General features: G+C 26.3%; 2 protein-coding genes across 4 annotated transcripts in view; one reads left to right on the top strand and one right to left on the bottom strand.

Moving 5' to 3' along the window:
* Nucleotides 1-8: 8 nt before the first annotated feature.
* LOC107437056 (mitochondrial carrier homolog 2) lies at nt 9-22,639 on the top strand. Its single transcript, XM_043049416.3, has 12 exons — nt 9-413; nt 1,792-1,876; nt 2,803-2,909; nt 4,782-4,932; nt 7,106-7,157; nt 8,062-8,121; nt 10,749-10,842; nt 12,810-12,842; nt 14,297-14,364; nt 14,974-15,049; nt 19,575-19,704; nt 22,290-22,639. The coding sequence occupies exons 1-11, from the start codon at nt 300-302 to the stop codon at nt 19,698-19,700; spliced, it is 966 nt and encodes a 321-aa protein (XP_042905350.1). The 5' UTR covers nt 9-299; the 3' UTR covers nt 19,701-19,704; nt 22,290-22,639.
* Nucleotides 22,640-24,621: 1,982 nt separating this feature from the next.
* LOC107449757 (uncharacterized) overlaps nt 24,622-27,998 on the bottom strand; it is a 38,584-nt gene continuing 35,207 nt past the window's right edge. For 2 of the 3 annotated variants that reach the window (XM_087161766.1, XM_016065402.5), the window contains exons 6-7: nt 26,589-26,781; nt 24,622-24,813 (exon numbers count right to left, since the gene is read on the bottom strand). In XM_087161766.1, coding sequence (XP_087017892.1) covers nt 24,660-24,813; nt 26,589-26,781 — 347 coding nt within the window. In that variant the 3' untranslated portion in view covers nt 24,622-24,659. The remainder of the gene's footprint in view (nt 24,814-26,588; nt 26,782-27,998) is intronic. The other variant, XM_016065403.4, reaches the window with a different exon arrangement.

Here is a 27,998-nt window from a genome sequence, read left to right as displayed (position 1 = left end):
AGCCCATTGTGCAGCTCTAGTGCGACGTAAATGAACAACAACTGATTTGGTCACTGGCTTACTGGAGGCTTCGTGCTGCTGAGTCTCTTTTTTATTATCTTCTATTTAAGCTATAAGCTTGTTTTATACTTATCAGGAAAGAGTAAAACAATTTTTCTGCCTACTGGTTAAAATAAACTACAACTTTAACTTAACTTCTCCTACTGAGCTATTTGTATTTATTTTTGCTTATGTAAGGTTCAAAGACTATTACTATTTTATTTTTCCTTTATTGCAATTGAAATTAATTAATTCTAGTCATGCAAAATCGCGGAGATTACAATGCAGATCGATTTGAATGGTTTCACCTTTTCGGAAAATTGGGTGTTACAGCTCTTGGTCATCCTTTTGAATATGTGAAAGTATTGATTCAGGTAATATAATGTTTACTTCTAGAGAAAGTGTTTAGTTCAAATTCCCTTAAAATTCAACATTTGCGTTCATTTACTTCAGGCTTTGAGTCAGTTTTTTTATTTTATCTTCCAAAAGAAATTATTTTTAGTTTTGTAAAATGTAGCTTTCTAGAGAAACTTTTAATTTCTTTCAAGCTACTTATGCATCAGGCAAAGAAAAGCTCATTGTTAGTTATTTTTTTAAAAAAATGTTTATTCTCTCATAAATGTAATATTTGCTCCGATGTGGCTCGAAGTTATATCTTTCTAGTTGGACTCTGTCTTTGATGTTTTTTTGATTTTAAATTTAATTTATAAAAAGATTTCCATATCATGATCTATCTCAAAATTTCCAAGTCTTAGCGACTTGCAGACAGCAGTTTGCAAGAAACTAAGAAAATAACACTCATTCCCAAACAAACCTCTATGTTTTTTTCTCTTTTTTTATAGTTTTTTCAAGTTTAAAAGCTATTTGGTACTTTGGCGATTGTAGTTCGTGCAACAGATCATAATGCAGAAATATCCCCAGATTGAGTCCCATTGCTTGTATTGAAAGACATTGAAATTTGCTGATTATTTGCCATAGATACTAACTATAATATTAAAATCTCCCTTGACATATAATAATTTTTGTAGGTAAAGTAGATGAGATAAAGAGAAGTTAAGTAACTATAGCTTGTGTGAAGCAAGTATAAAAGTTTTCTTAATGTTCTTAAAAATATAAATAAAACTGCATTTGGGATAACAATTAATTTAAAATGGAAAGATTAATTAGTAATTGAGTTTTCTGTTTGCTGAAATTTTGATTTAATTTCTGATATTCATGCATCTTTTTCTTAAAGAAAAATCTTTTTTCCACCTTTCTCTTTTTTTTAATTACCCTTTAGTTTTTCATTATATTTCTGTGGATGTTGAAAACCGCCAAAAATTTCATCTAAAAATTCATAAACTCTAATCGAGATTACTTTTAAATCCATAGATTAAGAAGATTGAGATTAAGTGTTTATAATTTGGATTTTCCAGTGAGCTTTATTAAGATTCATTAATAAATTAATTTGTAAAGTTATATGTTTCAATGAAAGCTGAGGTTTTTATGATCAACTATGCTATGTAATTCTCTCATATTTTTATTAATATTTTATTTTTTAAAATATTTTATTTTTTAAAATATTTTTACCTTATGTAATTAAAATTTTTTGTTATTAACATTCTATTATTTCAAGATAATTAGAACATTTTTTAAATGTTTATTGACCTGTTCATCTATTAATAATGTATCAATATTTTTCTTCAAAGTTTAAAAAACTTACTATAATTTATTAATAATTTAGTTTGCAAATTATTATATTATCCTCCGTAGATTGGGCATGAACCATTCCCACCTAAGCCAACTAGGACTCTATTAGGAAAACCAGCTTTAGGTCTGACTGGTGCATTTGCTTATAGTAAGATATCTTTTCATTATTCTCATAATAATTTATTATAACTAATAGTTAATTTAGCTTTTTGAATCATTTTTGTATAAAAATTGTTTCTGATCTTGTTTGTTTCATTTTGGAATATTTTGATTTGTAAAAATTTTTTTTTTACTATACCTAGTTTGCGAAGATAACAATATTGTAGATTTACTAGAAGGAATGGTAGGTAGCTTTAAATATGGAGTCTATTTTTCAATAACTAGTATTGATGAATTCTTGAACATTTAAAAACATTTCTGAAATACGTTTTTTAATTTTGATTGTTTATCACCTTATTGCATTTTTTTTTAAAATTAGAATTAATACAAGTTTTATATATATTGAAATAGGTTAAAGGTCAAAATACTTTCATTTGTTGAAAATATTCAAATTATTTTTCATTAAAGAGTGTTTAAATCATCAAAAGCATATTAGTCTAAAAATTGTGTAAGTGCCACAATTTTGTATATGTAAAGATTATACCAATAATGTAAATTACTTGCCTTATCAGTTCTAGATAGATCATTAAAATAATTTATTGTTACTTCGAATAAATCAGGTTGAAAAAAACTCGTCTAGAGCACAGATTCTGTAAGAAATTTTTAACCAAATTCTGAGGCATAAACAAAGTATTATTCTGAAATAAATTATTTACTATTACTGCATAATTATCAATTGTTTACTCAATTGATTTTTGCGCAAGTTTTTAACAGGATTTTGACTGACAAAAGAAGTCACATTCTAAGGTCAACTATGCATAAATAGGCTACAGAATTTTTATTTTTTGAAATAAACTAACTGAAATTTCATTCTCAGATTAACTATGTATAAATAGGTTATAGAATTGTTATTTTTTAAAATAAACTAACTGAAATTTTGTTTACTGCTTAATAAAATGTTTATTTGCCTTTCAGTGAAACATATAAAGAGTATAGATGGAGTTTTTGGGCTTTATAGAGGCTTATTTCCAAAGTTATGTACAAATTTTGTGAGCATGTCTACATACATAATTGCATATGAGGTAAATCTAAAGTTTTTTTTTAAAAAAACTAATTTTGTAAAAATACATTTAAAAATAGTTTTGATTAGTTTTAAGCATTAATTTTATTTTATTTGCTATAGTATAGGTAACAGAGTTCTCCCTAGGAATTAAAAAAAAAAAGGGTTGGGTGCTTCCTCTGAAAAAGGCGCTTTGAGTTTTGAAAAGGTTGAGTTTTATTATTTAAACAGTTAATTATTTGTTTTTTCAAGATGAAATATGAATAAAAATGCAGTGTTTTTAAGTGGTGGCAACTTATTTTTACAAAAATCGCAGAGAAGACCCATTTATTGGGATCAAAGGACAAGCAGCCCTTCAGAAAATGCTTCGTGGGAATACTAGGTAAAATTTGGGTGTTTAAAATAGTGATATGATATTGTTTTTTATTTGATTGTATTTTTTTAATTACTTTTTCTTTTAGAAAAGGAGACAGATTTTTTAGTTTTAACATGTTTGTTTTTAATTTTATTAAACTTAACCTTATTAGTTCTTTTTAACTGTTAAACTACTTATTTTGGCTTTAACTATTCTTTTTGTCTTTAACTAAGTTTTCATCAATACTTTTATGTACTTTTTATACATTTAAAATGTAAAAGTTATAAATTTGTTTTTTATTCCTTCTTCAGGATTAATGTTTATTAAATGAGTATAAGATAATATTTTTGGTCAAATGTGTAAATATAACTTTTGGTTTTAATGTGGTTTTTTTAACTGTACATTTTTTTTTTATCTTCTTACAATGTTTTTATAAATTCCTTCTCAGAAAAGAAACGCATGCCTTATTTAATCTATATATTCTTAAAATTTAAACACATTTTATGCATAAATTTCATCAAAGTGATATATATTTATACATAAAGTTACTGTTGTTCACTTGTAACCTTTTTGGTATTTGGAGTTTATTTAAACTTTTTAGCATAGACTTACACATGGATGCATTTAAGGCAGTTTCTTATTTCATTTACAAATATTTTATTTTATTAACATATCTGTAATAAAATATAACAAAAAAATTTACTAATTTTTATCTTATTTAATTGCATACATTGTGCTAAAAATTAAAAATTTTCCATGGAGCTCACATCAGATAAAATTAGTCATAAATAAAGTTAGTAAATCATTTACATAACAGATGCTCCTTATAATTATATTGTGCAAGTTGTAATTTTAGAATTAGCATTAGAGTAGCAAAATCAGTCATAAATAAAGTACGAAAATCGGCCACATAACACATCCCTCATAATAATATTGCAAAAGTTTTTTTTTTTTTTTTTTTTTTTGGAGAACTTCTATTTTTTTCTTTTTTTTTTAAGGATAATACTTTAGGTTTTCTCTTTCACATCTCTTTTAATTTATTTGATTTATGCAAAGTTTTACTATAGGAGTTAAATAAAATAGTAAGCAAAATTTACGTTTTATTGGATCTATGATCTATGCTTTGTTTGACTGCATTTATCAGGAAAAGTAAAGTAAATGATTATGAAAAGCAGTATAAATTTTTTTAGCTGGAAGTGCAGTGAGTGATCGTTAAAGTAATAAAACATTTCTAATCCACAATAAATTATTTGATATTCTTTTCTTTCTTCTTTTACTAGGCCAGAAAATAGATTGTGTGTTTTTTTTTGTTGAGATTTAAGGTGTTTGAAGTATTTATTTAAAATGTTTGTAAAATTTATCTGTCTATAATTGTTTTGGATTTGATAAAAGAAATATCTTAGAATAATTTTTTAGAAATTTATAGTTTTTTTATTTAAGAAAATGAAGCATGAAAAATATTTCATAGTGAAAAAATTCTACTTTCTTCCTAATTGAACACAATTTTTATGAAGAATATAATTTAGTTTGTCATTTCAGAAAGTACCCTCATTAGATTCTAATAAACAGTTGCAACAAATATCAGAATCTGAATTAACAGATGAACAAAAGCTAGCTTTGTTTGCTCATGAGTTAATGAAATCAACTGTGGCACGGACTGCATCCATTATTGTTAGTCATCCTTTTTACAGTAAGTAATAGAAAATATTTAATCAATGGCTTGCAATACTATACTGTGCTGTTTATATATGCTACTGTGAATGACAAAAATGGTGGTTATTGACTTCTAATGGTGAATGTTGACAATCACATAGTCGCTTTGGTAAATGTCCGAAATATATACTAGGTCTAGTTAAGTATCACTGCCAGGTATGTCGTACTTCAATGTTTTTTAAATGCCACTAACACATTTAACCGGTACTTCGAACACTGTTGTTACTCCTAATCTATCCTCAGCAGATATTAAAATATCGCATAAATATAATAATATTAGCGAACAAATTAATATTAAATCGGATATAATAAATATTTTGAACATTCACCAAAGCGACTATGTGATTGTTGACATTCACCGGGGAAAGTCTACATTCTCTTGATTTCGGTCATTCACAGTAACATATACTTATGATAGTTGCTATATCCTCTAGATGTTGGAAAAGAAGAAACTAAATAAGTTAAGGCTGGCAATATGTTTCCGTGATGTCAAATTGAAAAAATAATTTCTTCTTTTTGGTATATATATTTGGTATTTTGGTGTTCCAAAAGATTAAAATAATTTACTTGTGTAGTACAATTTCTTTTGGAAAATTTACTGAATGAAATTATCTTGCATTACTTTCCAGATATGAATACTAATTCCAGTGCAGCCTCATTCAATTTTGAGCAAATGTGAAAGTACAATTATATTTTATTCTAAGAACAAAATGTTTTTTGATCTACTTTTTTAAAAAAGAAAGAAAAAGAAACTAGGGTGAACTAGAAGAAGATAAGTAAAGTGTTTTTAGTAATCAAAATTGTCAAAAAAAGAAAGCAAAAAAAATCAATGCTAAAAAATATTTAATATGCCCTACATTTCTATCGTTAACAAATTTCACAATTCAATAACCGAAAAGATGACATTTTCCTGCTATATTTAAAATTATTCGTTATACTGAAATTTTTAAAACACACTTAGGCACTCAAAATCAAGTACTACACCCCTGTAAAATCAATAAAAAAAAAAGTAGATGAAAAGTTTTAAATTTCGAAAATATTAGTAAAATGGTTATTACTCAATGTTTAACTTTCCTTATTGACTAATAAAAGCATATGTGTGATAAGTATACTAATCTAATTATTTGACTTCTCTCTTGCCTTTTTGTATTTCTTGTTAACAAGTAATATCTATATTATATTTAAATTTGTAAGCATTTTTTATTTTTGTGATTAGTGGGGAGTGGTGATTTCCAATTTTAATTCCTCTAATTTGAAACTATTTTGTTGTTTCAGGATTTTTTGTCATTAATGATGGCTGTAGTTATTTATAATACTAATAAGAAAATAATTGCATTACTAAAATTATAACTTTAATTTCAACCTTATATATAAAATTTAGAGAAAATGCAGAAGCTAAGTAGTTATTTGTAATATTGAATTGGACATAATTGTATGTCAATTAAATGCAAACTAATAAATACATTTTAAATTTTATTTAAAAAATAAAGAAAAAATTGAGGGCTATTAGTTTAATATTATATTGAATGGATGATAATTGTAACCATGAAATAATTTCCTCTTGAATCATATTTAAAAATTGTGCAGTCAGAAGAAAAACTGGATTACATTGAATAAAGTTTAATTTAGTGATCTGATATAAAATGAAAAGATTTTAAGTGTCATAGAATAATATTAGATGAAATGGAAAATATAACACATTGTGTAGCTACTGAAATTATAAATTTCTTGTGGCTCAATTGCAATTTTTTTTAAATAAATAGACATATTTTGATTTGCAATTATAGCACTTCCCAAATAAAAAGTTACACAAACAAATCAAAATTATTTTGTCCCCACCCCATAGAACTAAATTTCAACTATGTTCTTGGGGTGTTTAGCATCAAGATTAATCCAGAGATCTCAAGCTTTAGTCTCGGAGAAATCAACTTCTAAATGCAGTTAGTATTTATAGTTATCAGTTTGTTGCTTGCTTTTGTCAGCAGAATTAACATTTATTTAATTAGTTTACCAGTAACTTTTTTTTTTTTATGCATTTGAAAAAGTGTTGCATTTTTATTGCATTTTTATGTATATTATTAGATCAATTTTAGAAATTTGTCCTGAAATTTGCTTATTAAAGTTTTAATCAATAATATTATATTTTTCAGTTATCACACTGAGATCCATGGCACAATTTGTTGGCCGAGAAACAAAATATTCGTATGTATATATATTTTAGCATTATCTTCTAAATTATAATCACTTTGTGATACACTGGTAATGTAATAATATTGTAACACTTGAAATTTCTGGACAGCATTATTATGCTCTCTGATATTTTTCTAATTTACATGAAAAATTAAGAATTTAAAAATATATTTTTATGAAGGTAGTAAATAAATTAAGTAAATGAAAAGCACACTTCTAAATAATGTAATTTTAATGTTTTAGGGCATTGCTTGCTAGTTTTTGATATGTAATTACCTATTCCTAGTTCTAGTTAGATTAATTCTTTAAACTGTTTCAAAGTCATTATTTCCTGACTAAGTTCTTTTTGATTCTAAATTTGTATATAAAAAGATTTAAGAAAACAACACAGCAAAAATTTTATAATTTTCTGTTGTGGAGACATTTTTCAACCTTAAAACATATTTATAATGCAATACTTAAGTTTAAATTTTTTAATATTAGTTGAGTGGCATCTGGTTCAAAATTAACAAAGTTATAAATTCTTTAATATGTAAAAAAAATTATGCAACAAAGAATAATTACGTAATTTTTTTTTAAATGGAGTAAATTGATATTTATATATTGAGTTGGTCATTAATGCCTGAATTTTTTTACAGGTCTAATAGTCTGCAAACATCTGATTTAAATAATTATATAATAGTCTATTTTTTATTTTTCCTTGTATTTTGAAAGTTAAAAAAGTCTACTCATAAAATACAGTAAAAATAAATTTTTTTAATTGGAATTTAAATTTTTGTAAGTTAAATCAATGTTAAAGTCCTTTTTTCTTATAAATAAATAAATTGAATAAGTAGATAAAATAAATAAATGAATGGAAAAAAATATTTTTGTTTTAAAAATATTGATTAACTCAATTTATATATCTTTTTTTTAGAGGTATCTTTGGATCCTTGAGAGAAATATTCAATGAAGATGGTATCTTAGGCTTTTTCTCGTAAGTTTTTTATGTGAAATTTTTTTTTAAATATTTTTAAATTGCTTTGTTATATTTACTGATCTGTATATCAATTTCTGATATTTTTATGCATTATTTTCTAGTTAGTTTATTCAACTCGAATTTGTATCTTAGAAAGACACTATAGTGGGACGAGATTTTTTTCATTGTTAATTCTGTTTCACTTCCGTAATTAGTTTAAAATTGAATGGTTAAGAGAAAGAGGATTTCAAATTACCCTAGAATGCATCCTGAAATTTCAAATGAAGTAGAGATGTATTCAAAATGAAAATTATTATGTATGAAAATTTATAATTATTATGTTAATTTATAATTATACCATGAGGATTATATATCCACACTGCATAATTCTGAGTAATCTTGCCATAATATTTGTGTGTAATATCTTCTTAAAGGGGCATTAATTGTGCATTTCACACATAAAATAGTTACTTATGAAGGTGAAAGAGAATTTGTTATGAGGGGTTTCTCCCGCTGTATCTCTTTAGTTACTCTACAGCCAATGCTGTCCCTAATTTGCTTTTTAAAAAAAACTTAAGACTTTGAAGCATTTTGCCCAAGGAAATAAAAAAAAGCCTTTGTTTGAGTGCCTAAAACTTGAAGGAGAGCTTTAATTTTAAAACTGTCTGTTTCTATTTGGTTACTGAAAAGAATTATCTTGACTTTAAAATAGGTAAATAGCTTTATTTTTAAAATATGAAGAAAAAGGCAAGATTTTTCCTTTCATATGAAAATGATTTTAATCAGTGAATAATTCTCAACTTTTGCATATTTTTGTGAGTCTAAAAAATAATGCAGTTTAGTATCTTTTCTAAATATTAAAAAAAGATTACAAATATATTTCATTTTACAAAGTTGTGTTTTTTTTTCTGCACAATTACATCTTGCTAAGTTTTCATTATTATCATAAAACAGCGATTTCCAACGTGCTTTGTCCCATTCCACCCTTTTAATTATTGTTAGAAGTTTATCACCCTTCTAACTCCATATATGTATTTGATATATTTTTTTAGATTTTAGAAAAGATTATTACCATATTTTTGAAATTAATCTAGAAAAACATTGAACGAAAATGTTTATATGTATCCATACTTTTGTTTTTTTTTAAAGTAATTGTTTAATAATGCAAAATAAGTAATTAATACTTCAACTATTAGAAAAAAGTACTGTAAACAACATATCTGTCATTTTATTTTCGATGGATACATATCATTGTTTTTTTCTCATTAATTACTTGGTGGCAAAGACAAAACGTGGGCCACTTTCATAAGTTTCACGAGGGGGGCGAGACTTTAAATTAGCAAGTTATAAAGTATTAAATCAAGCTTTCAAAAGATTTAATTCTTTCAATATTTTGATTTTTTTTTAAAAGAAAATATTTGTAACTAAAATTTTTGGAACAAATCCAATAAAATTTTTTGGAACAATATGGACATGATCTAAGTCTCTAATTCTTCCAGGAAATTTAGAAAGATTAAGTTGATAAAGTTACCTACATACTTATAATTTATTTTTTAAATTTCTTTTCAAAGGAAATAATAATTTTAATCAATGTAATTTCCTTGTTTGAAAATTTATTCTTTCTTCTGCTGTCTCCTTGGTTGGTTTATTTTCAATTAAAACAATTAGTGTTCACATCTGATTTTTTTATTTACTATTATATATTTGCAATGCGCGCTACTCTCATCAGTTTTACTGCCAGCTTGACAAGTTAAAGTTTTCAGTCAAAAGCAACCCTGTCATCTCTGTGATAAATATTCTCCATCAAATTAAGAATTGTCACTTATCTTTTCTACCTCTTCCCTAGCTAGCTTAGTTACCGAACGATCGATAATGTTTTGGTTTGGCGATGTTATACTAATGTTATGTTTGTTTAATAAAATGTTTTAAGAAAAATTAGCATTTCATATTCTTTTCACATTTATTGTTTTTGTTTATACTTAGTAGGTTAGCTATCTGGTCACATTATTTATCAAAAATGGGGGTCTACGACCAGTGTATTCTTTTTAAATGAGTTTTTCAACTATAACGTAACGGCACTTTTACTTGAAAAAGAAAAATAATTATTTAATTATCAATTATTTTGTGAAACTTCTGATTTTTATTTAAGTACAAAATTTTTTTCTGAAAAATTTTATCAAGAATTTGTTTTATTTTCTGAGTAAATATTTATGATGTTTTTATGCATTTAGGTTGTAATGATTTTACATTTCATAGTCCATTTTTGTTTGAACAGCAATTGTCGCTGTGTTTAGTGTCAATTATAGTAGCCAATGGCTTGCTGCAAATCTTTTAGACATGATTATTTTTTTTTTTAAATTTCAAACTGTAGAATTTATTTATCTACAATCTTTGTTACTTTTAAAAATAATAAATGGACTCTTTTCACTATAGTTAAGTAATGGATAATATTCTTGGGGCTTTCAAAAAAATCAAACCTAGAATATTTTCAGAATATAATAAATTGCACCCTTATATAGTATATAAACTACTCTATAGCATATACCTCTCCTGCTGTGTAAAATTGCTTGTATCATAAATTTTTTTTGTTTCATTTTCTGCAGATAAATTTTTCATTTTGTAAGTGTTTTTACCATTCCGTTTAGTGGGTTAGTTCCTCGACTAATAGGAGAAATTCTCTCAATGCTATTGGCAGCTTCTGCATCTGTGCTGATTAACACTTACTTAGTCGATGAAGAGGTATGTTCTGCAATAATGGTCTAATATAGGTATATCGGCCATTGTTAATATTTTTTCTTAGTTTTACATCTGAAGATTTAGTTTTGAAACACTGAATATATTATATTGTATTTAAAACTATCAAGTCCCTATCTGAAAATGAGTCAGATTTTTGTACTGTCTTGCAGATAATTTAATTGCTTTCTGAGTTTTTTTTTTGTTTTTTTTTTTAATTTAAAGTCTAGACTTATATTTTTTCATTTGCATTATTCTTATTACATATTCATTATTTTATTATTATTTCATTTGCATTATTCTTATTCAGTGAAACTTCCAGGAAAGACCACCTCTATGTAGCAACAACTTCTGGGAGACACATAATTTTTTCCATTGACTTTTTGTCTATGAAAACCTTTGGAAGAGGCCATTCAAACCTCTTTCAGCAACTAGGCAAACATCTGCACCAAATGCGGAAAAGGTCAAACATAAAAAAAATTTAATTTCAAAATATTTGTGTGAGACTCTTAATTTAGAGAGCTCTTTTTGACAATACAACCTCATGTTGCAATCAGAGTGCACTTAAGATGATGCTATCAATGAATTACTTTAATTTGAAAGTTAAACTCGAAACAAAAAGTTATGTTAGAAACAAAAAGATATTTTAGAAAAAATCTTGAACTGACCTCTTTCATCTTTTAAAGCTAAGTAATTTTTATGATATAGAATTACACGCAAACTTAAACAAACAACATAATTGTTTATTTGTTTGAAATAGCTTTATCATTCATAATTGGTAAATTTGTTTTTACACGTAATTATATCAGTTGGGATTATTTTTAGAGAGGTTAAATTTTATTCATAGATTCGTCTTTTCATGATGCTAACAGGAGTGGCATTTCTGCTCCAAGAAAATGACACTGGCTAAAAATAAAATCATATACCTTTGATAACAATTTTGAAGTTAATGGAGGTAAGCTGGAGGACCAACCTCCATCAACGACCATTTTACTGTGGAGAGTGGTCGCTCCTGAGAAGTTTCACTGTATTTTGTGTGTGTGTTTTTTTCTTTTTAAAGAAAAAAGTTTTTAAAGCAACCAGGTTTTCATCTTCTTTTATCTCATATATTCCTTTTCCTGTTTATTTTAAAAGATCATTCAGTCTTTCTCATATGAAATGCAAATTTAAGATGTTAATTTTGACCTGGATTATTTTTTAAATGTGTTACATAAGTTGTACAACAGAAACTGAAGAAAATTATAGATATTAATAATAGTTTGTGTTCATAAACTAAATGATTTACATGCAAATAATATAAATGCATGCTTACTTCAATTGTAGATTGGTATTCGGAAGAGAATTATCTGATAAAATATTCCTTAAAATACTGGTTAAAAATTGTTATTGAAAAAAAGTCCCTAAGTTACAACTATTGCTAATATTTGAAAGTACTAAATAGTGTTTGGTGTTGTACTAAATATTTATAAGTAAAAGTTTTAAGTTTATAAAATTTTTAATTAATATCCAAAAGTTTATTTTTATTTCAATTTTTCTTAAAACAAAATTATTTTGGAATTAGTTGAAATCCAGTACAAATAACACTTTAAATTATGAATTTCCTCGGTGGTATGTTTTAGGAACATTATTAAAGAAATGTTCTGTTTCACAATTTTTTTTATGTTTCTTTTATTTGATTTTTTTTTTCCATTTTTTACAATATTTTTGAGCTTTTTTTTCCCTCATCTCATTTTTTTTATCTATATCTTTTTCTTGGTAATTTGCATTGATTGAGAAACACCACTTTTAAGTATATTTGAGAGCATTTATTAATTATTGACATTATGTGTTTCATTATTGTGGTGTCTTAAGTTTGTTATTATTGAATGTTTCTATTTTGCTAAATGTTTTTTTTTCTTTATAATTGTTTAGGATACAATTTATTGTGCTCTTATTTCTTTGTTACTTATTTTTATATATATTTTATTTTTCAGTCAGCTAAAACATATGTTAAAGCCTTAATGGGAGTAAGTAATGCCTTTTTAAAAATCTTTCCATTTTATTAAAAAAATTTAAGCATTTACATGTACATTGAAACCTGTTAAGTTGGTCACCTTTCCAAGATGAGCACTTGTCTAACAAGGAAATGCCCTACAGTGTTTAAGAAAATTATTTAAAAATAATTTTTTTCTTAAATATCATTGTCCCTTTTTTAGTTTACTTGTACAATCAAGTACTGAATTTGCAAAATGTTAAATGTCCTTTTATAAGTTGGCCTCCTATTTTAAGTGGGGTATCAAATTGTTGCAATGCAAGTTGTTAATTCACACAACTGTTAGTGTATTATTATTAAGCTGTTTCTTTAGGTATTAGTTTTTTCTTTATAAGTATTTTTTTATTATTTATAATTGCATGAACTGGTGATATTTTTAAGCTTTTACTTTTACTAATACATCTAGTCTTTATATTATGAAGGTACATATCTCATTTAGAGCTCTTTAATAAAATTCAAATGTCCCCCCCCCCCAATCTTTAAAGTATTAAGCTTGTGTAAACAGCATCATCACTGCTGTAGTGTAATTTTAAGCTATTGGAATGCTATATTTAAATTGTTGATGTTTTGTGTGTATGTAAAAATTGTATACATAATGTAAATCACTATGAAAAATGGGGGAGAGGGAATGAAAATGCCCGTTAAAACTTTTGCATTTTATTCAACCACACAATAATTAATTTATTTGGTAGGTTTCTAATTTATTGTTGAACTTTGAACTGATATTTTTTAATAGTTTTTCCTGTTTAAAATTTCATTTTTTAATGTAGGAATAATTAAATTTAAAAGTGCTTTTGTGAAAAAATATTATGTAAGGTAATTAAGAATTTTTTTTTTAATCTCTAGGTAAGCCTCTAAATATCTGATTCTAAAATTGTCTGATTTTCGACAAAACTTGCCAGATTTTTTTCATTGATCATCATAGTTGGCCAGACAGTCCAATGTCTGGTAAAGATTCTAAAAAATTTCTCTTGTCTCTAAAACTTTTTCCATAACAACGTCCAATTTATCTTTGATCTCCAATTCTTTTCATTAATTGAAAGAAAAGTAGATTCCACCAAATCAGCCCATCTCTTATTCACTCTAGCATTAGTTTATTTGGTTGTTTTTTGAATTGTTTATAGCTGAAAAGTTGAAAGTTATAATAATACGTTTTTAATTTATTCATTACCAAATTTTGAATTATATTTTTTTTAAAGGTAAACTAAATTTTTAGAATGCTTCTGGTGTGGTTCAGTTAAGAAGTTTTTTTTTTACTCTAGTCTATGGAAGTTTTAAAAAAAATATTTTACATCCAAACACTAATAGATATTTGATTTAGGTTTTAATATTTAATTGAATTGAAGCAAGTTTTGCTATTTAAAATTTCTAATTTTGTTATGTTAATAGTAAAAAGTTTATAAATTTGTTTTTATTTTTTTCTTCCAGTACCTTGCTGGTGCTTTGTTCTATCCTTTTACTGTGGTTAGTCATGTTGTTATAGTCAACAACTGTGGGTAAGTATGTTTTGACTTTTTTTTTAATTTATTTTTTTCTTAAAAAAATAAAAATTTGCCAGTATTTTTCACATGTGACTATTTGCAACCTCAAAAGTTGAAATAGAAGTCTATGTGCATGACTATCAAAAGTTTTATGTTTAAATTTTTTTCTTAAAGAAAAAGAATTATGTATAATATATATTTTATAAAATTTCTTATGCATTAAAATTCAATTTATCATTGTTTTAGACTTCAGTTTAAATTATGAGTTGGTGACATAATGTAAGTGATAAATTAAAATAATTTTATTGAAGAACAGTTGATAGTATTTTAGTAAATATTTATTTCTTTTTAGTCAATTGCTTGTATGTTTGGAAATACACCTATGGCTTTAAAAAAGAAATGGCCAAGTGCAAAATATTTTGATTTTACTCTTAAATATTATATTAATCATGTGCCTGAAAATTCTTTTTCCTATGCCTAATATTAAAGCTTATGGATTATTTTATTAAAAGTTAGATGCAAAATATATTTTTATTTTCTTCAATTTAAGCGTGACAGCGGATACAATTTTGAAATTGTAAAATTCAGTTATATTTCTTGTGACATGAGTTTTTTGTGTTTTAGTTTGAAAGCTGGTATGCCTGGAAATATGCCAATATATTCCAACTGGTCAGATTGCTGGTCACATCTTAGTGCTATTGTAAGTTGTTTTATAAGCAGTGCTATTTTATGTAGTTCATTTTCTTAACGATTTTATGTCTACTAAATTATTATTTTAGTGAAAATTATTATTTTTATGCTGCTGACAGTTTTTTTATTCAGGGATGAGATTTTTCCGCTTTTTAGCGGATTTCCGCTTTTTTCACTTTTATCACTTGAATTTCAGCTTTTTTGTCAAAAATTCAGATTTTTCTAAAAATTTCATTTTTTTATAAGTATTCCGCTTTTTCAGAAAATTTACCGATTTTCCAAGAGAAACAGAAAATTCAAACTGCATAGCTACCAAACCTTTCTCATTTTTACTTATTTTAGCTGTTTTCTCTCTTGTTTACTCACAGCAAATAAGATTTTCGGAATTTTTTACCCGCACTCCAGATAGATCCGATTTTTGTAGTTCAGACGACGCTGCTTCTGACAAGCCTTTCAGAGGTTCCAAGCCTGGAATCTGCTAATATCTCGATCTCATTCACACGATTTTAATATCAAACATAGCTTATCATATTTGCGTGTTGCGATTCTGATTCACGTGATTTGAGTATTGTATGTTGCGATTCTTATTTACGAGATTTAAAAATCCGATATTGTGATTCGTATTTACGCCTTTTTAAAAACCTATGTAGCGATTCATATTCACGCAAGTTTAAAATTCAATGTCTTGATTTGCTCATGCGGTTTATAATATCAAACATTGATTTTCGTATTTATGCGTTATTTTAAAATAAGGCATTGGGATTCGCATTCACGCACTCTAAAAATTCATAATTCTTATTTATGCAATCTAAAAATTCCTCATCATGATTCGTATTTACGCGATCTGAAAATTATGAATCGTGATTTGTATTTACGCATTTTAAAAATTCTATATCCCAGTTTGTATTTTCTCATTTTCAAAATCGTATATCTAGTTTCATATTCATGTGATTTCAAAATCCATAATTGTTATTCATATTCACGCAATTTTAAGATCAACTATCGGGATTCTTGTAAGAAGTAAAATTTTTTAAATTAGTTACTATAAAGATGACTGTTATTCTAACTACGATTATTAGTATATGTAAGTGTTACAACATCAGGAAACTGGAAGGGAATATATTCAAAACTTACATTCGGTGCTTGCAAAGAAGAAAAAATAGGATTTGTCACAAGATGTTTGAAGATGGACTAGCGACTAAATATAGCAAACATAAAAGATATAGCAAACATAAAAGATATAGCAAACAAAAGCAATCACTTAAAAAGTGATTTAATTTAAATTTTTTTTTTTTTGGAGAAAGAGTTAACTCATCGTCAAAATTTTATTTATAATTGCTGTTATTTATGCTATAAAATGCAAAATTCTTATCAAATAAAAGACAATTATCTAGACAGTTGCTGATTGTCATGTAATTTTTCAAACTAAAATAGCAATTTTTGTATGTTAAGGAGTTACTATATATTTCTACTTCACTGTTATTGATATGTTTCAAAGGGTTCTAGTTAGATTAGACCAGTGTTTCCCAAAGTGTGGTACGCGTACCCCCAGGGGTACGGGAACTGTTTCGCGGGGGTACGCAATCTTATGCAAAATATCTTGTAGCAAACAAAAATTTCCGAAAATTTTATTTAAAAACAAAGCTAGCCATGAAAATTCACGATTTTGTATTTTTATATTGGCGACTTTGTGCAGAGTTAACAGTTAATAATAAATGGTATCAACAGCCAGTTGTCATTTTTAACTTTTGTGCAATTTTTTTATAGTAAAAAATGCATTTATTTTTTTATTAGTGGTACACAGAGTTAAAAAAAATTTAAAAAGGGTACACAAAAGTCATAAGTTTGGGAAACACTGGATTAGACTATAATATGAACATAATGATTCAGTCCATTGTTAAAGTTTTTTTTTCCAATATAATTTAAAAAGTAATATTACTGATATATTTGCTATAAATCATATAACAGTATTTATTAAAAGAAATGAAATATTAATGTATATTCTCAGTAGTTTTAATTTGCTGAACCAGGTAGTTTTTCAAGTAATAATTGTCTCTTATGTGAACTGAGAAAAAATATAATTTCCAGCTTTTTTTTTTCAATTGGTAATTTTTATTTTCACTAAATGTTAAGTATCAATGTAATCATTTATATAATAATAGATTAGTACCAATTGTATGTCAACACATTATTTATCACCTTAAACTGTCTGAAATTTATTATTAAAGGGTTGCGCTTGCGTAAAATTTACTATTGTGGAAATTCAGCTTTTTCGCCTTTTGGCTAATCTCATCCCTGTTTATTAGACTAATAAGTCCTTTCAACAACCAATGAAAACTGCTAATTTTTTGTTTCTATCTTTTCCTATTTTTAGTTTCTTGTTTTAGTATAATCTTTTGGTATACATTATTAAATAGTTTTTTTTATATTCTTTTTAAAATGGAAAAAACATTTGCCTTTATGCGTAAATGTCATAGTTTTCACTTAGTGCTAAATTAATTTCAATGTCTTGTTGATTGTTTTATACAGCAAACAATCTTTTAATTTTCATTAATTTGTTATTGTTTGCCTATGTGTTGCAATCGCGGCTTAACTGCAATTAGAAACACTATTCTTTTTTAAAAACACTATTAAAAAGATTTTTTTTTTTACTTTGAAGAACATTTTTCTGAAGATTTTGTTTTTGTATAATTGTTCTATCTACATATTGAATTATTTTCCTTAACTTTCAATGTATCTCTTTTAAATTGCATTTGAAACTTAGTAATGAAGAAATTTTCTTTATATTTTGTATGTATCACATTTTTTTTTAAAATTTCAATTAATGTTCAGTACTTAAATTGCAAATATATATATATATATATATATATATATATATATAATTACTTAATATTTATAGGACTTCATTAGTTATATTTATACATTAATTACTTATATTTTATACTTAATTACTTAATATTTAAACAGTGTTCTCTCTAAGCGTTTTTAGAAGGACAGCCGCCCTATCTGTCCTGCATCTCTATAAATACATCCTCTTCACTCTTTTTGTAAAATAAGTTGCCATCCCTTAAAAACACTGCCTTTTTACTGTTATAACAATTTAAAAAATAAATAAATTACTCACTGTTTAAAGAATAATTATACACTGATCATCTATGTTTATTGGTTTAATTCTGATTATTATTGCAAATATTTACTTTGCTGGGATTATTCTTAACTGGTTTAATTTTTATGAGTTTATCTTTTCCTTCAGCGAGTATATCAATAAATTTTTTAAGTGATTTTAATTTCAAAATTTTTTAAAAATATAAATACCTTTTTCTTAAAAAAAAAACAAAAAAAAAACCACCTTTCAATGTTCATTTGTTTTTCATGATTTTCAGTTTAAATTATAGAAAAAGGCTTTCGAATCATTAGGTTTAATTAAAAAAAGTTATTAGGTTTATCAATTAAATATTTGTTTTTACTTTGTTTGAAAAAAATTAATGCTCAGAGATAGTGTTTTAAGTATGCCTTTAATTATTTTTATAAACTATGAATTTTTTTCTTGATTTGATAATGTGTGTGAACCACTTTTAAAAATATATGCATAAAATAATGTAAGGATGTAATTTAAAGATTGTTAAGGATCAAATTCAGTTATTACATAATATTATGCAATTTGATAAAATTTTACATTGTTAAGTGAGTGGCCCTTTTAAAACTCTTTTCTACCCTTTTCTGTGAGGAGGGAGTGCCATGCTCTTTTATTCACCTGGAGAACTCTGAATTAAATAATAAGGATCATATTTTCATCTCCATTTTTTTAAAAAGGAAAGTTTAGAATTTACAGTTATAATTGCTTTGCGGTGTAACTACCATTACGATTATTACACATCAATTCACTAGTATATAAAGCATGTTAACCCAATTCTATATTGGGGTACCTTTTCATAGATGAAGATTGACATTGTCGATAACACTAGTCCCACACTGGTGACATCTGGACATGATCTAATCTTGGCTACTTTGATAGATAGTCCACATTAATTAGTTGATTTGATATTTTTGACTGTGATATTGTCCTACTCAGTCACGATCACACACAATATCGACCTGTATGTTCTCAATGGCTAATGGAAACACAGGAGTGACCACGATAAATGCGGTGGTCTTAAGACAGCTCCCCTTTGCTTTCGCAAATACGGCAATTAGTATCAGTTCATCGAATTCCATCCCAGATAAAATGCTGGTGGAAGAGTATTGTGGTGTAACTACCACTACGATTATTTAACATCAATTCACTAGTATATAAGACTTGTTGATTTAATTCTAGTTGAGGTAACTTTTCTAAATGAAGATTGAAGTTGTCCATAACACTCGTTCCACAACTTCCAATAAAATAAATCAGCTTTTAAAACTGCTCTTTAGAAGTGAACTCTGATAATTATTATAAAGATTCAAATTTTTTAAAAAAATTTTTTTCACTTTATATTATAATTGCTAATTATTAATAACATTTGTTAACTGAATTTGCAACTTGTTTGACATTTTAGGGTCAATTAAAGAGAGGATCGAGTATATTGTGGAGGTACCATACTGGACCTTTCATGACATCAGCTTATTCTGGATCTTCTGGAAGAAGAGTCCATGCTCAGGCATTCCCTTACAGTGTAAAGTAATAAGGTAAATATAGTCACTTTCTAAATTCATGCCTATTAGTTTATTAAAATGCATTTGCTTTAATGTGTCACTTAGTGGTATCTCAGGGGATAGGGCCCTTGCCTCCCAATGCGGTATCCTGAGTTCGAATCCCAGCGATGGCTGGTAGATTCGAATTTCGCACCCGGCTTGCACTGACCACAGTGCTGACGTAAAATATCCTCTATGGTAGATGGACCATGGGTTAGAGTCCCCTGGCTAACGGGCTAACCGTGGGAAGTTTTCCTTTCCATTTAACACGAATGCAGGTTAGTTCCATTGAAAAGTCCTCCCTGAAAGTAAATTTCTCCCAATACTTGATCCAGCAGTTCCCTTGTCTTCTAAATTGGGCTAAAAATTACAAGGCTACGGAGTTGAACTTTTGCAGCCGTAAACCCAAAATTGGGTCGGCTAAAAGCAAATAAAATCTGTCACATAGACTTTTTGTTTACTAATGGAGATCATGTAGAAGCCTTCAAATCTAAATGTAGCATTAAAAGGATTAAACATGAAACAAAAAAAAGTATTCTTTTATTTAATCATAGTCGAAAATTTTCAAATTCTATGGTATGCACTTTTTTACCAAATCTTAAAACATGTAATTTTACATGGCTAAGTACAAAATTGCTGCAAAATCAACCGACTACTTCCTGATTTTAAAAAGTCCTATTTTTGTGAAGAAACTTCTCAATTCGCTTGAAAAGTTCAAGATATAGTGAAGTATGCAAAAATAAAACTAACATTTAGGGGTCCAAACTTTGGATTACTCTCCTGACCAAACTATTAGGACCATATTTCCCGGAATAGGGCTATTCCTTATATTTTGGGAGTACGGGATCTGAAATTTCTCTAAAAAAGTAATGTTTCTTCTAAGAAAGCATGTTTTGTCTATGTCTGATTTCATAACTTAGAATATCGTCTGTACTAATTTATTGGAATATTTGTGGTCATCCTCTCCAATCATTAAGATTAAATTCTAGAATGTTAAGATTTGATCATTAGATCAAAAGTAATTCCGGGTTGTCCCTATATTTTTTTGAGCTCTGTGCATCGCTGCACAATTGGAGTCCAAGTTTCAAAAAAATTATGTGCAGTAAGTATTTTTTTGTAAGCATGAATACATAATTTGTTATATCAAGTAAAAATAATTTTTCTTCAATTTTAATTTGTAAAAGAAATCAATATTTTTAATATTTTTGATTTAACCAGTAAGAGTTGTTTACTTTTGATGATTAAAATTATTTTTCTTCACAATTTTAATTTGTAAAAGAAATCAATATTTTTAATATTTTTGATTTAACTAGTAAGAGTTGTTTACTTTTGATGATTAAAATTATTTTTACTTCTGCTTCTGGATCTTTTTGAAAATTTTAACTAAAAAAAAAAAAGAAAAATTTGTTCTTGCTTACTAAATAACATAAATAAATTTTATTGTAAAACTGGCTAAATATTTATTATCAAAAGTGGGTAAAATTTGTTTCGGGTGAAAAATGAAAACTGAACCTCCATAACTGTGCAATCAATCAAAAATTTGACTCTGCTTCCAGTTAGATTTATGCATCATTATACAGTAAGCATCAGAATTATCTAACATCTGAGAAAAGAAAGATTCTTCAAGATCTGAGTTGTGCATGGGAGGGCAACTTTAATTATTTTAAGTCAGTAAATCTAGAACAAAATCTTTCTCGCTCTCTAAATAAACATGCCCTTTCTTAATGTATTAGATTTAATAAGGAGGGTTGCTCCTATTTGAAAATGATCAAATTGTGAATTTAAACCCCTTATTGCATATTTTACCAATGAATAAAACTACTTATTCTTGTACTTTCCATTCAAAAATTATTTCACTGTATTATTTAAAAATGGCTAAAATATAGAATATATTACATAAAGTAAGCTAATTAATTTCAAACGACAAAAAATGTTCCATGATTTAGTATTTTGTTATTTCAAACGACAGTTTAAAAAGATGTAAAAATTTTCATTCTGTCTAATCATATTTCAATAGTATATAAATATTATGTAATATTTATGTCAATCATATTTTAATAGGTCTTAAATAAATATAAGAACAATTTTTGTCTGAAAATAAATTATGTATAAAAATTTTTTTAAAAGAAATATGGCAAAAGTAAAGAAATCTGGCAAACTTTTGTTCATTTTCATAATTATTTGGCTCAAATTACCCCTATATTTTGAGGGACAAAAATTTAAATAGGTTAAAAAAAAGTCATGTTTATTTAAAAATTTTCTTTTCTTAAGGTGAGTCAAGCATTTAGATTGAATCAAAATGATCTAATAACGTTTTTATAAGTTTTAGTTTAGCTACTTACCATGATACATGTAATAAGAATGGATCCTAAATAAAAGTTGGATTTAATAACTATTTTCACCAATATATAAGAATACAGAATTACAGATGCTTGTGATTTGTAAAACAAAAATAATTAACTTTTTTTGAGCATATTGATTTATAAAGTTATTATTAATTGAAAAGAATTCATTTATAAGGTTGTATCAGTTTATAACTTAAGAGCTATCTCATTAACTTTCATACATTTTACTTTCAGATCATTATTTTTAGAGTTTCAATTATGAGTCAACTTCATTGTTATAAATTGTTCTTGTGTAGAAAGTGATATTTGCTTGGATGTCCGAGATATTTTATGTTACAGTTAAACCTACATGTATGTAACTTTTATATTATTTAATAAACTGAAGTGAATAGTCATTGTATAAAGGAATAGAATATGACCAGTCTAATGAAACAATCAGAAATTACAGTGCTGTAAAAGGTAATTTGTGAGCAATAATATCAGACTGCTTTTTGTTATTATAATGTGTCCATTTTTAAATAATTTCAATGTCATACATTTAAATAGTTAATTTGTTTAAATTAATAAAATGAATTTTTATGAAATTATGTGCTTATAATTTATTTTTCTCGTAGATGGGAATTTAAGTATATTATAATTTTGTACAAGTCAAGATGCTTTATATCTTTCTGTGTTTTATGCTCATGGGATTAGAGTTTTTTACCAGGGGTTGCAAAGTGATTATTCTGTAAACGTCTACATTAAGAATCCTTATAAGAAAACCCTGCACATTAGAACAGGCAAATTAATATTTAAGTAAGAAAAGCTAACATATTCAAATAATTATTAAAAAGCAAAGAATGCATTCAAATAATTAAAAACCGGTTTATTCTTGATTGATTTCATTATAATTATCTATCTAGCTTAATCCTCAAATTAAGAACGACAAGTATTTTGAACCCCCGGTGGAAGAAATGAATGAAACATTTTTTTTTTTCGAATGGATGTGTTTAAATATTGTTGGAAATAATTGTGATTTTTTTAAAAAAAAAAAATGATAATTTTATTAATTTAAAAATTAGACTTTAAAAAACTCATTTATTTTTTTATTGTAATCTTATTTTTATTTGATATAATGCATTAATAATGTTTAATATTATAGCTAAAACAGTTAATATTTCTAATGTTTCAAAAGTTATTTAATTATTACAGACTAATCTCTGGAGAAAAAAAAAGTCGTTACTATTGTTCAAAATAAACATCCTAAAATATAAAGGCAATTTGTTGTGAGTTAGTTGTCCAAGGAAAAGTAAATCAGTTTCAATCAGAATAACATTAAAGAAATAAAAGTTATTTTAAGTTATTGAAAGTTAGATTAAGTAAGGCAAAACAAGTTGCTTTTCATTATTGATATTAAATACATAGTTATTGTATATTTTGTATAAGTTTTACATGCGCTTATGTTGAACTAAACAAAACACTAAATGGGTATAATTGAAATAAATATGTTTCTTTGCAGCAAATTGTTTTATACAGAGCTAATGGGAAAATACAATTTAACAATTTCAAGCAGCTCTTATCTACTTTTAGTCTATTTTAAAATACAATAATTGCAAATTGATTTAAATTGTAATTTCAATCATTTAACTCAAGTGATTTAAATCTTGCCAATTGTTTTAAACAGTTCATAATTGCAATCTTAATCTAGTTTTATTGTGTTTCTTTCCAAGTTATATACTTAGTAATGGGGATTTTAAAAACACAAAGAAAAATATGATGTAGAAAAAAAAATTTGACATTTGAGAAAAATCATTACTAATGTTTTTAAAAGAAAATATTTGTAATATAAATAAAATTTAAACCTGTTAATACAAATAATTCTGTGTACAAATAATAACTATACATTATTTTTTATAAACAAAATGTGCATTACATTAATTAAAATAAATTAAGTATAGTTATATTTTTTAAAGTGTATTTATTTATTTAGGAAAACAAGGATAACATTTTATCGATTTCTAAAATTTGAAACAGTTATTAAGTGCTGTAAAAAGTAAATGACAATAATTCTATTTTATTTGTTTAAATTTAAGCTATTCTTATCTAAATAATGATTTTTAGTTTCATTCATTTCTTTCAGTTTTTCTGGTATTGCAGAAAAAAATAGGTATCTTTCAGAAGAAATTGTAACCCTGCCGCCTCAAATTGATTAGCTCTTTATTAACCTGAGTTTGGAAGTTTTTTTCACTTATTGCATATTTACTTATAAACTCTGTTGTACATTGTTTACTGGCTTTTTTTATACCTAAGATTTTTAAAAATATATATTAAGGGCTTTATTGGTATATAAATTTTTTTTTAATAGCAATAAATTCCTGAAATTAATTTTATACATAATGCACACACATTAAAAATAAACTAAAGCTAATAATAAACATACTTACCTTTCAAAAAAGGATGATTTCAATTGTAAAACTAATTGCTGAAGTAAATTACTATTTATAATTTCTTAAAAAAAATTCCTAAAAATATTTCTGGTAAGATTTTTTTCAATATTGTATTCTAGAAAATAAGGAAAGAAATGTTATGAATCAATATATACATTATTTTTAATTAAATATAAGTCTACATCGAAACATTCATTGCTTTCTGAGCCACATTTTCACCTGTAAGCACATCAATGATGTCCATAAATGCAAAATATGTACATGAAATTCCACCTGCAATCCCAGTTACTATTATTTGAAGCAAAAAGATCTTCTCAAGGAAAGGCGTTCTGCTGAAATTAAAATAATAATTATATTTATATAAACAAAATAGTAAACAAAAAATCAATGTTTTTTAATTGATTTCATTTAGAATCTTTGTTTTAACTTAATCGAAATAGTTTCCTTTTGGAATTGTCTCATTTTAAGAATGATGAGTAAACATTTTGATTTGATGTATTTGCTATGAGGTAAATTTAAAGACTAGGCCTAATAGTAATACTAGGCCTTTAGAAATATCAACATAAGCAATAAAAAATTCAAAACTAATGTTTTCATACATTTGACATGTATGATTACCTACATATTGAAAAATTATTTTTAAATCAGTTTTCTAAAATTAAATTTCAAGGTTGATAAGAATAGAAAGGACAAGAAAATATTCATCCGGTCACTTTTCTGGAAATCTATGACCAAATACTTTCTGCAATTTTTTTCAATTATGCAACAAGAGTCGCTGTGGCTTGGGACAGAGTGTTCTCGTCTCAAGGAGGTGAATCAGGATTGAATCGCAGCAGTGGCAAGTTGATACGAATTCTGTTCCCGGAATGCAATAACCACTGTGCTAACGTAAATATATCCTCGGTGATAGATGAATCCTCTTGGCTTCAGGCTAACCGTAGAAGGTTTTTTCAAGGGTTTCTTTTTCATGTAATGCACATTGCAGGTTAGTTCCAGCAAAAAGTTCTCTTTGAAGACTAGTTTGTCCCAATGCTTGATCCAGGAATTTTGGTGTCTTCTGGGTTGGGTTCTGTTCAAAATTATATAAGCTACGGTGTTGAAAAATGGTAGTTGTAAGCTCAAAATTAGGTAAGATGTTCAAGGCAGGTTGTAAATTACAATAAAATTACATGGCAAAATAGGTGGTGCTCATATGTTTCTTTATTAAAGTTTTATTTTCTTTGGATTAGGGAACACTTATAACACATTTTCTAAAAAAGCTTGCAAAGCTGAAATGATAAATACAGTCAAACCTAAATATTACACAATTGAAGGGAGACACTAAAAGTTTTGTGATATTGAAAATTCAGAAAAACAAAAATAAAATATTTCTTAACTATTCAGTCAAAACAATAATTGTACTTACATTTTAAAAGATTTGAATACTTCAAAAAAAAAAAATACTTATTTCAAAAGATGTCAATATCTTTGCTTTTTCATTTGGTTTTCTGAAGTTTATCTGTTATGTTTATCGGTTATCTTTTCTAATATGTCTCTAGATGGCTTAGTCCCTTTTAACATTTCTGATACTTCCCAGTCTCCACATACTGAAACATTGTCTACAATAACCACTTCTTCATAAATATAAGTTTCTTTTGCAATCATTCATAAAATTAGCTAGCTATTTCTTATTTTATAAGCAAATTTTGAGTTTTACGTATCAACTCTTTAAGGAATAGATAATACAGTGAATTTCTTTTCAGACATGATACTCTCTTATCAGGGTTCTAAGAAATGATTCATAGAATTCTTTAAAATTTAGAAAAAATTCTGATCAGAAATATTTCTTGAAATTGAAGGTCACTTAGAGTTACAAGGAGAAATATATTAGGTTCAAAAAGTTTTGATTTTAGCGACATAGCAAAGGTGTAGGGAATTCAGATTTTTTTGTAATATCCAAAAATTCGTAATTAGGTTAATGATATTGAGGTTCAACTGTATATGTTTGTTCAAATATTATAAAACAATATAGTATAGGTTTTGTACATTATAACACTTTTATATTATTGTACAATATGGCAAATTCAAATCGAAGAACGCATATAACTGATTATGTTCAGATCTTTACCTGTGATAGCTGAGTTTGACTTCATCTTTGTTTAGCAAATAATAAAATAGAGGAGGAAAGATGAAAGTTAAGAGGGTCATGGTTGAACCTCCAATCAAATTGAGAACTTTGTCAAAATGAGGAATTGTGTAAGCAATAATTAAAATAAGGCACATAATGGTACTTCTAATGAAACATCGTTTGTAGTTGAAGTCTGAAATAGTAATGAGGAAAATCATTTCATGAATAAACATTTAAAGTGTAAATTTAAATACAGAGTTATCATTAAAAGCATCGAATGTTTTCAGTAATAACTAAATCAAATACAACCTTGTTTGGATTTGATTTGTCCTCAACTTTGATTAAGCTGCCTTGAATGTAGGTTTTGTATTTCCCACATTTGAAAATCCTAAGTTATACTTCTAAATAATTTTATTTGGAATATCTAAAATTTTGAAAATTTACTATTGCAATGGTAGATTCTGTTCTAAATTCAATCATTAAAGTTAATGTTTATTATTATACATAATTATACTTTTATAACGTTTACTATTATAACGTACATTTTACCTAATGTTTTCATTAATAACTGAACTGAAAGTCATCGTTAAAATATGATTTTACAGTTATTTTCAATTAACTGTGCTATTGGTGCCGTACAGCAGAACTCTCTACCTATGCAACACTTCGCATGCTTTCACCATTAACATGTGGAGAGTTATAGAAGAAGGAACTACATCAGTTTCTATCTAGATTTTCTAATAGATGGAAAACTTTTAAGTTGCGACACTATAAGGAACTAAAACTACATTGAACATAGTTCTAAAATTAAGGGAAAAAAGCGTTCTTGAAATTTTAAAAAGTACTTTCACTATTAAATACGAAAATATCGTAGTACAGTAGGGAGCCGATTATCCGGAACGATCGGGACCATCGCTATTCCGGATAACTGATTTTTCCGGTTTTCTGAATCGCTGCAAAAAGTCGTTTTTTATTGTTAAACCCAACTAAAAAAAAGAAATTATTTGGAAATAATCTTAAAAAGAAGAAAAAACGATGAAGTAATACTCTAATGATTATTTCCAAAATGATGGTAAGGTAAACATCTTTCAAAAAAGAAAGAAAAATCCGAAAATCTAATGAGGAAAAAAACATTTTTTTAAAAAAAATGGTGGGAAAATGTATCGAATTTCGCTCCGGTTATTCGGTTTTCTGATATCCGGATAACGGGTTCTGTACTGTACATTCTTATACAACTAAATAGAGGAGAGGATCAGGACACAAAACCGGTCATCTTCCCAGATGGCGTATTCGAGCGTTGCGATCGCGATTTTGTTGACGGGCGTATTAACTAATTTTGAAACTTAGTTAGTACAAATAACGCAGCAACCAGTGCATTTCTAATTTTTCCATTTTTTTTTTTAAAATTGA

This window comes from Parasteatoda tepidariorum, chromosome 1 (assembly GCF_982258835.1).
Source record: "Parasteatoda tepidariorum strain Cologne lab strain chromosome 1, Ptep-v5.0, whole genome shotgun sequence".
NCBI lineage: Eukaryota > Metazoa > Arthropoda > Arachnida > Araneae > Theridiidae > Parasteatoda > Parasteatoda tepidariorum.
The sequence above is the reverse complement of the archived record's forward strand: the minus strand, read 5'-3'. Positions and strand labels throughout refer to the sequence as shown.

Coding starts and splice junctions, on each gene's coding strand:
- LOC107437056 (XM_043049416.3), top strand. CDS start 300: ATGCAAAATCGCGGAGATTACAATGCAGATCGATTTGAATGGTTTCAC. Junction 10,843..12,809: donor CTTACTTAGTCGATGAAGAG/GTATGTTCTGCA, acceptor TTTATTTTTCAG/TCAGCTAAAACATATGTTAA. Junction 15,050..19,574: donor GGTCACATCTTAGTGCTATT/GTAAGTTGTTTT, acceptor TTGACATTTTAG/GGTCAATTAAAGAGAGGATC.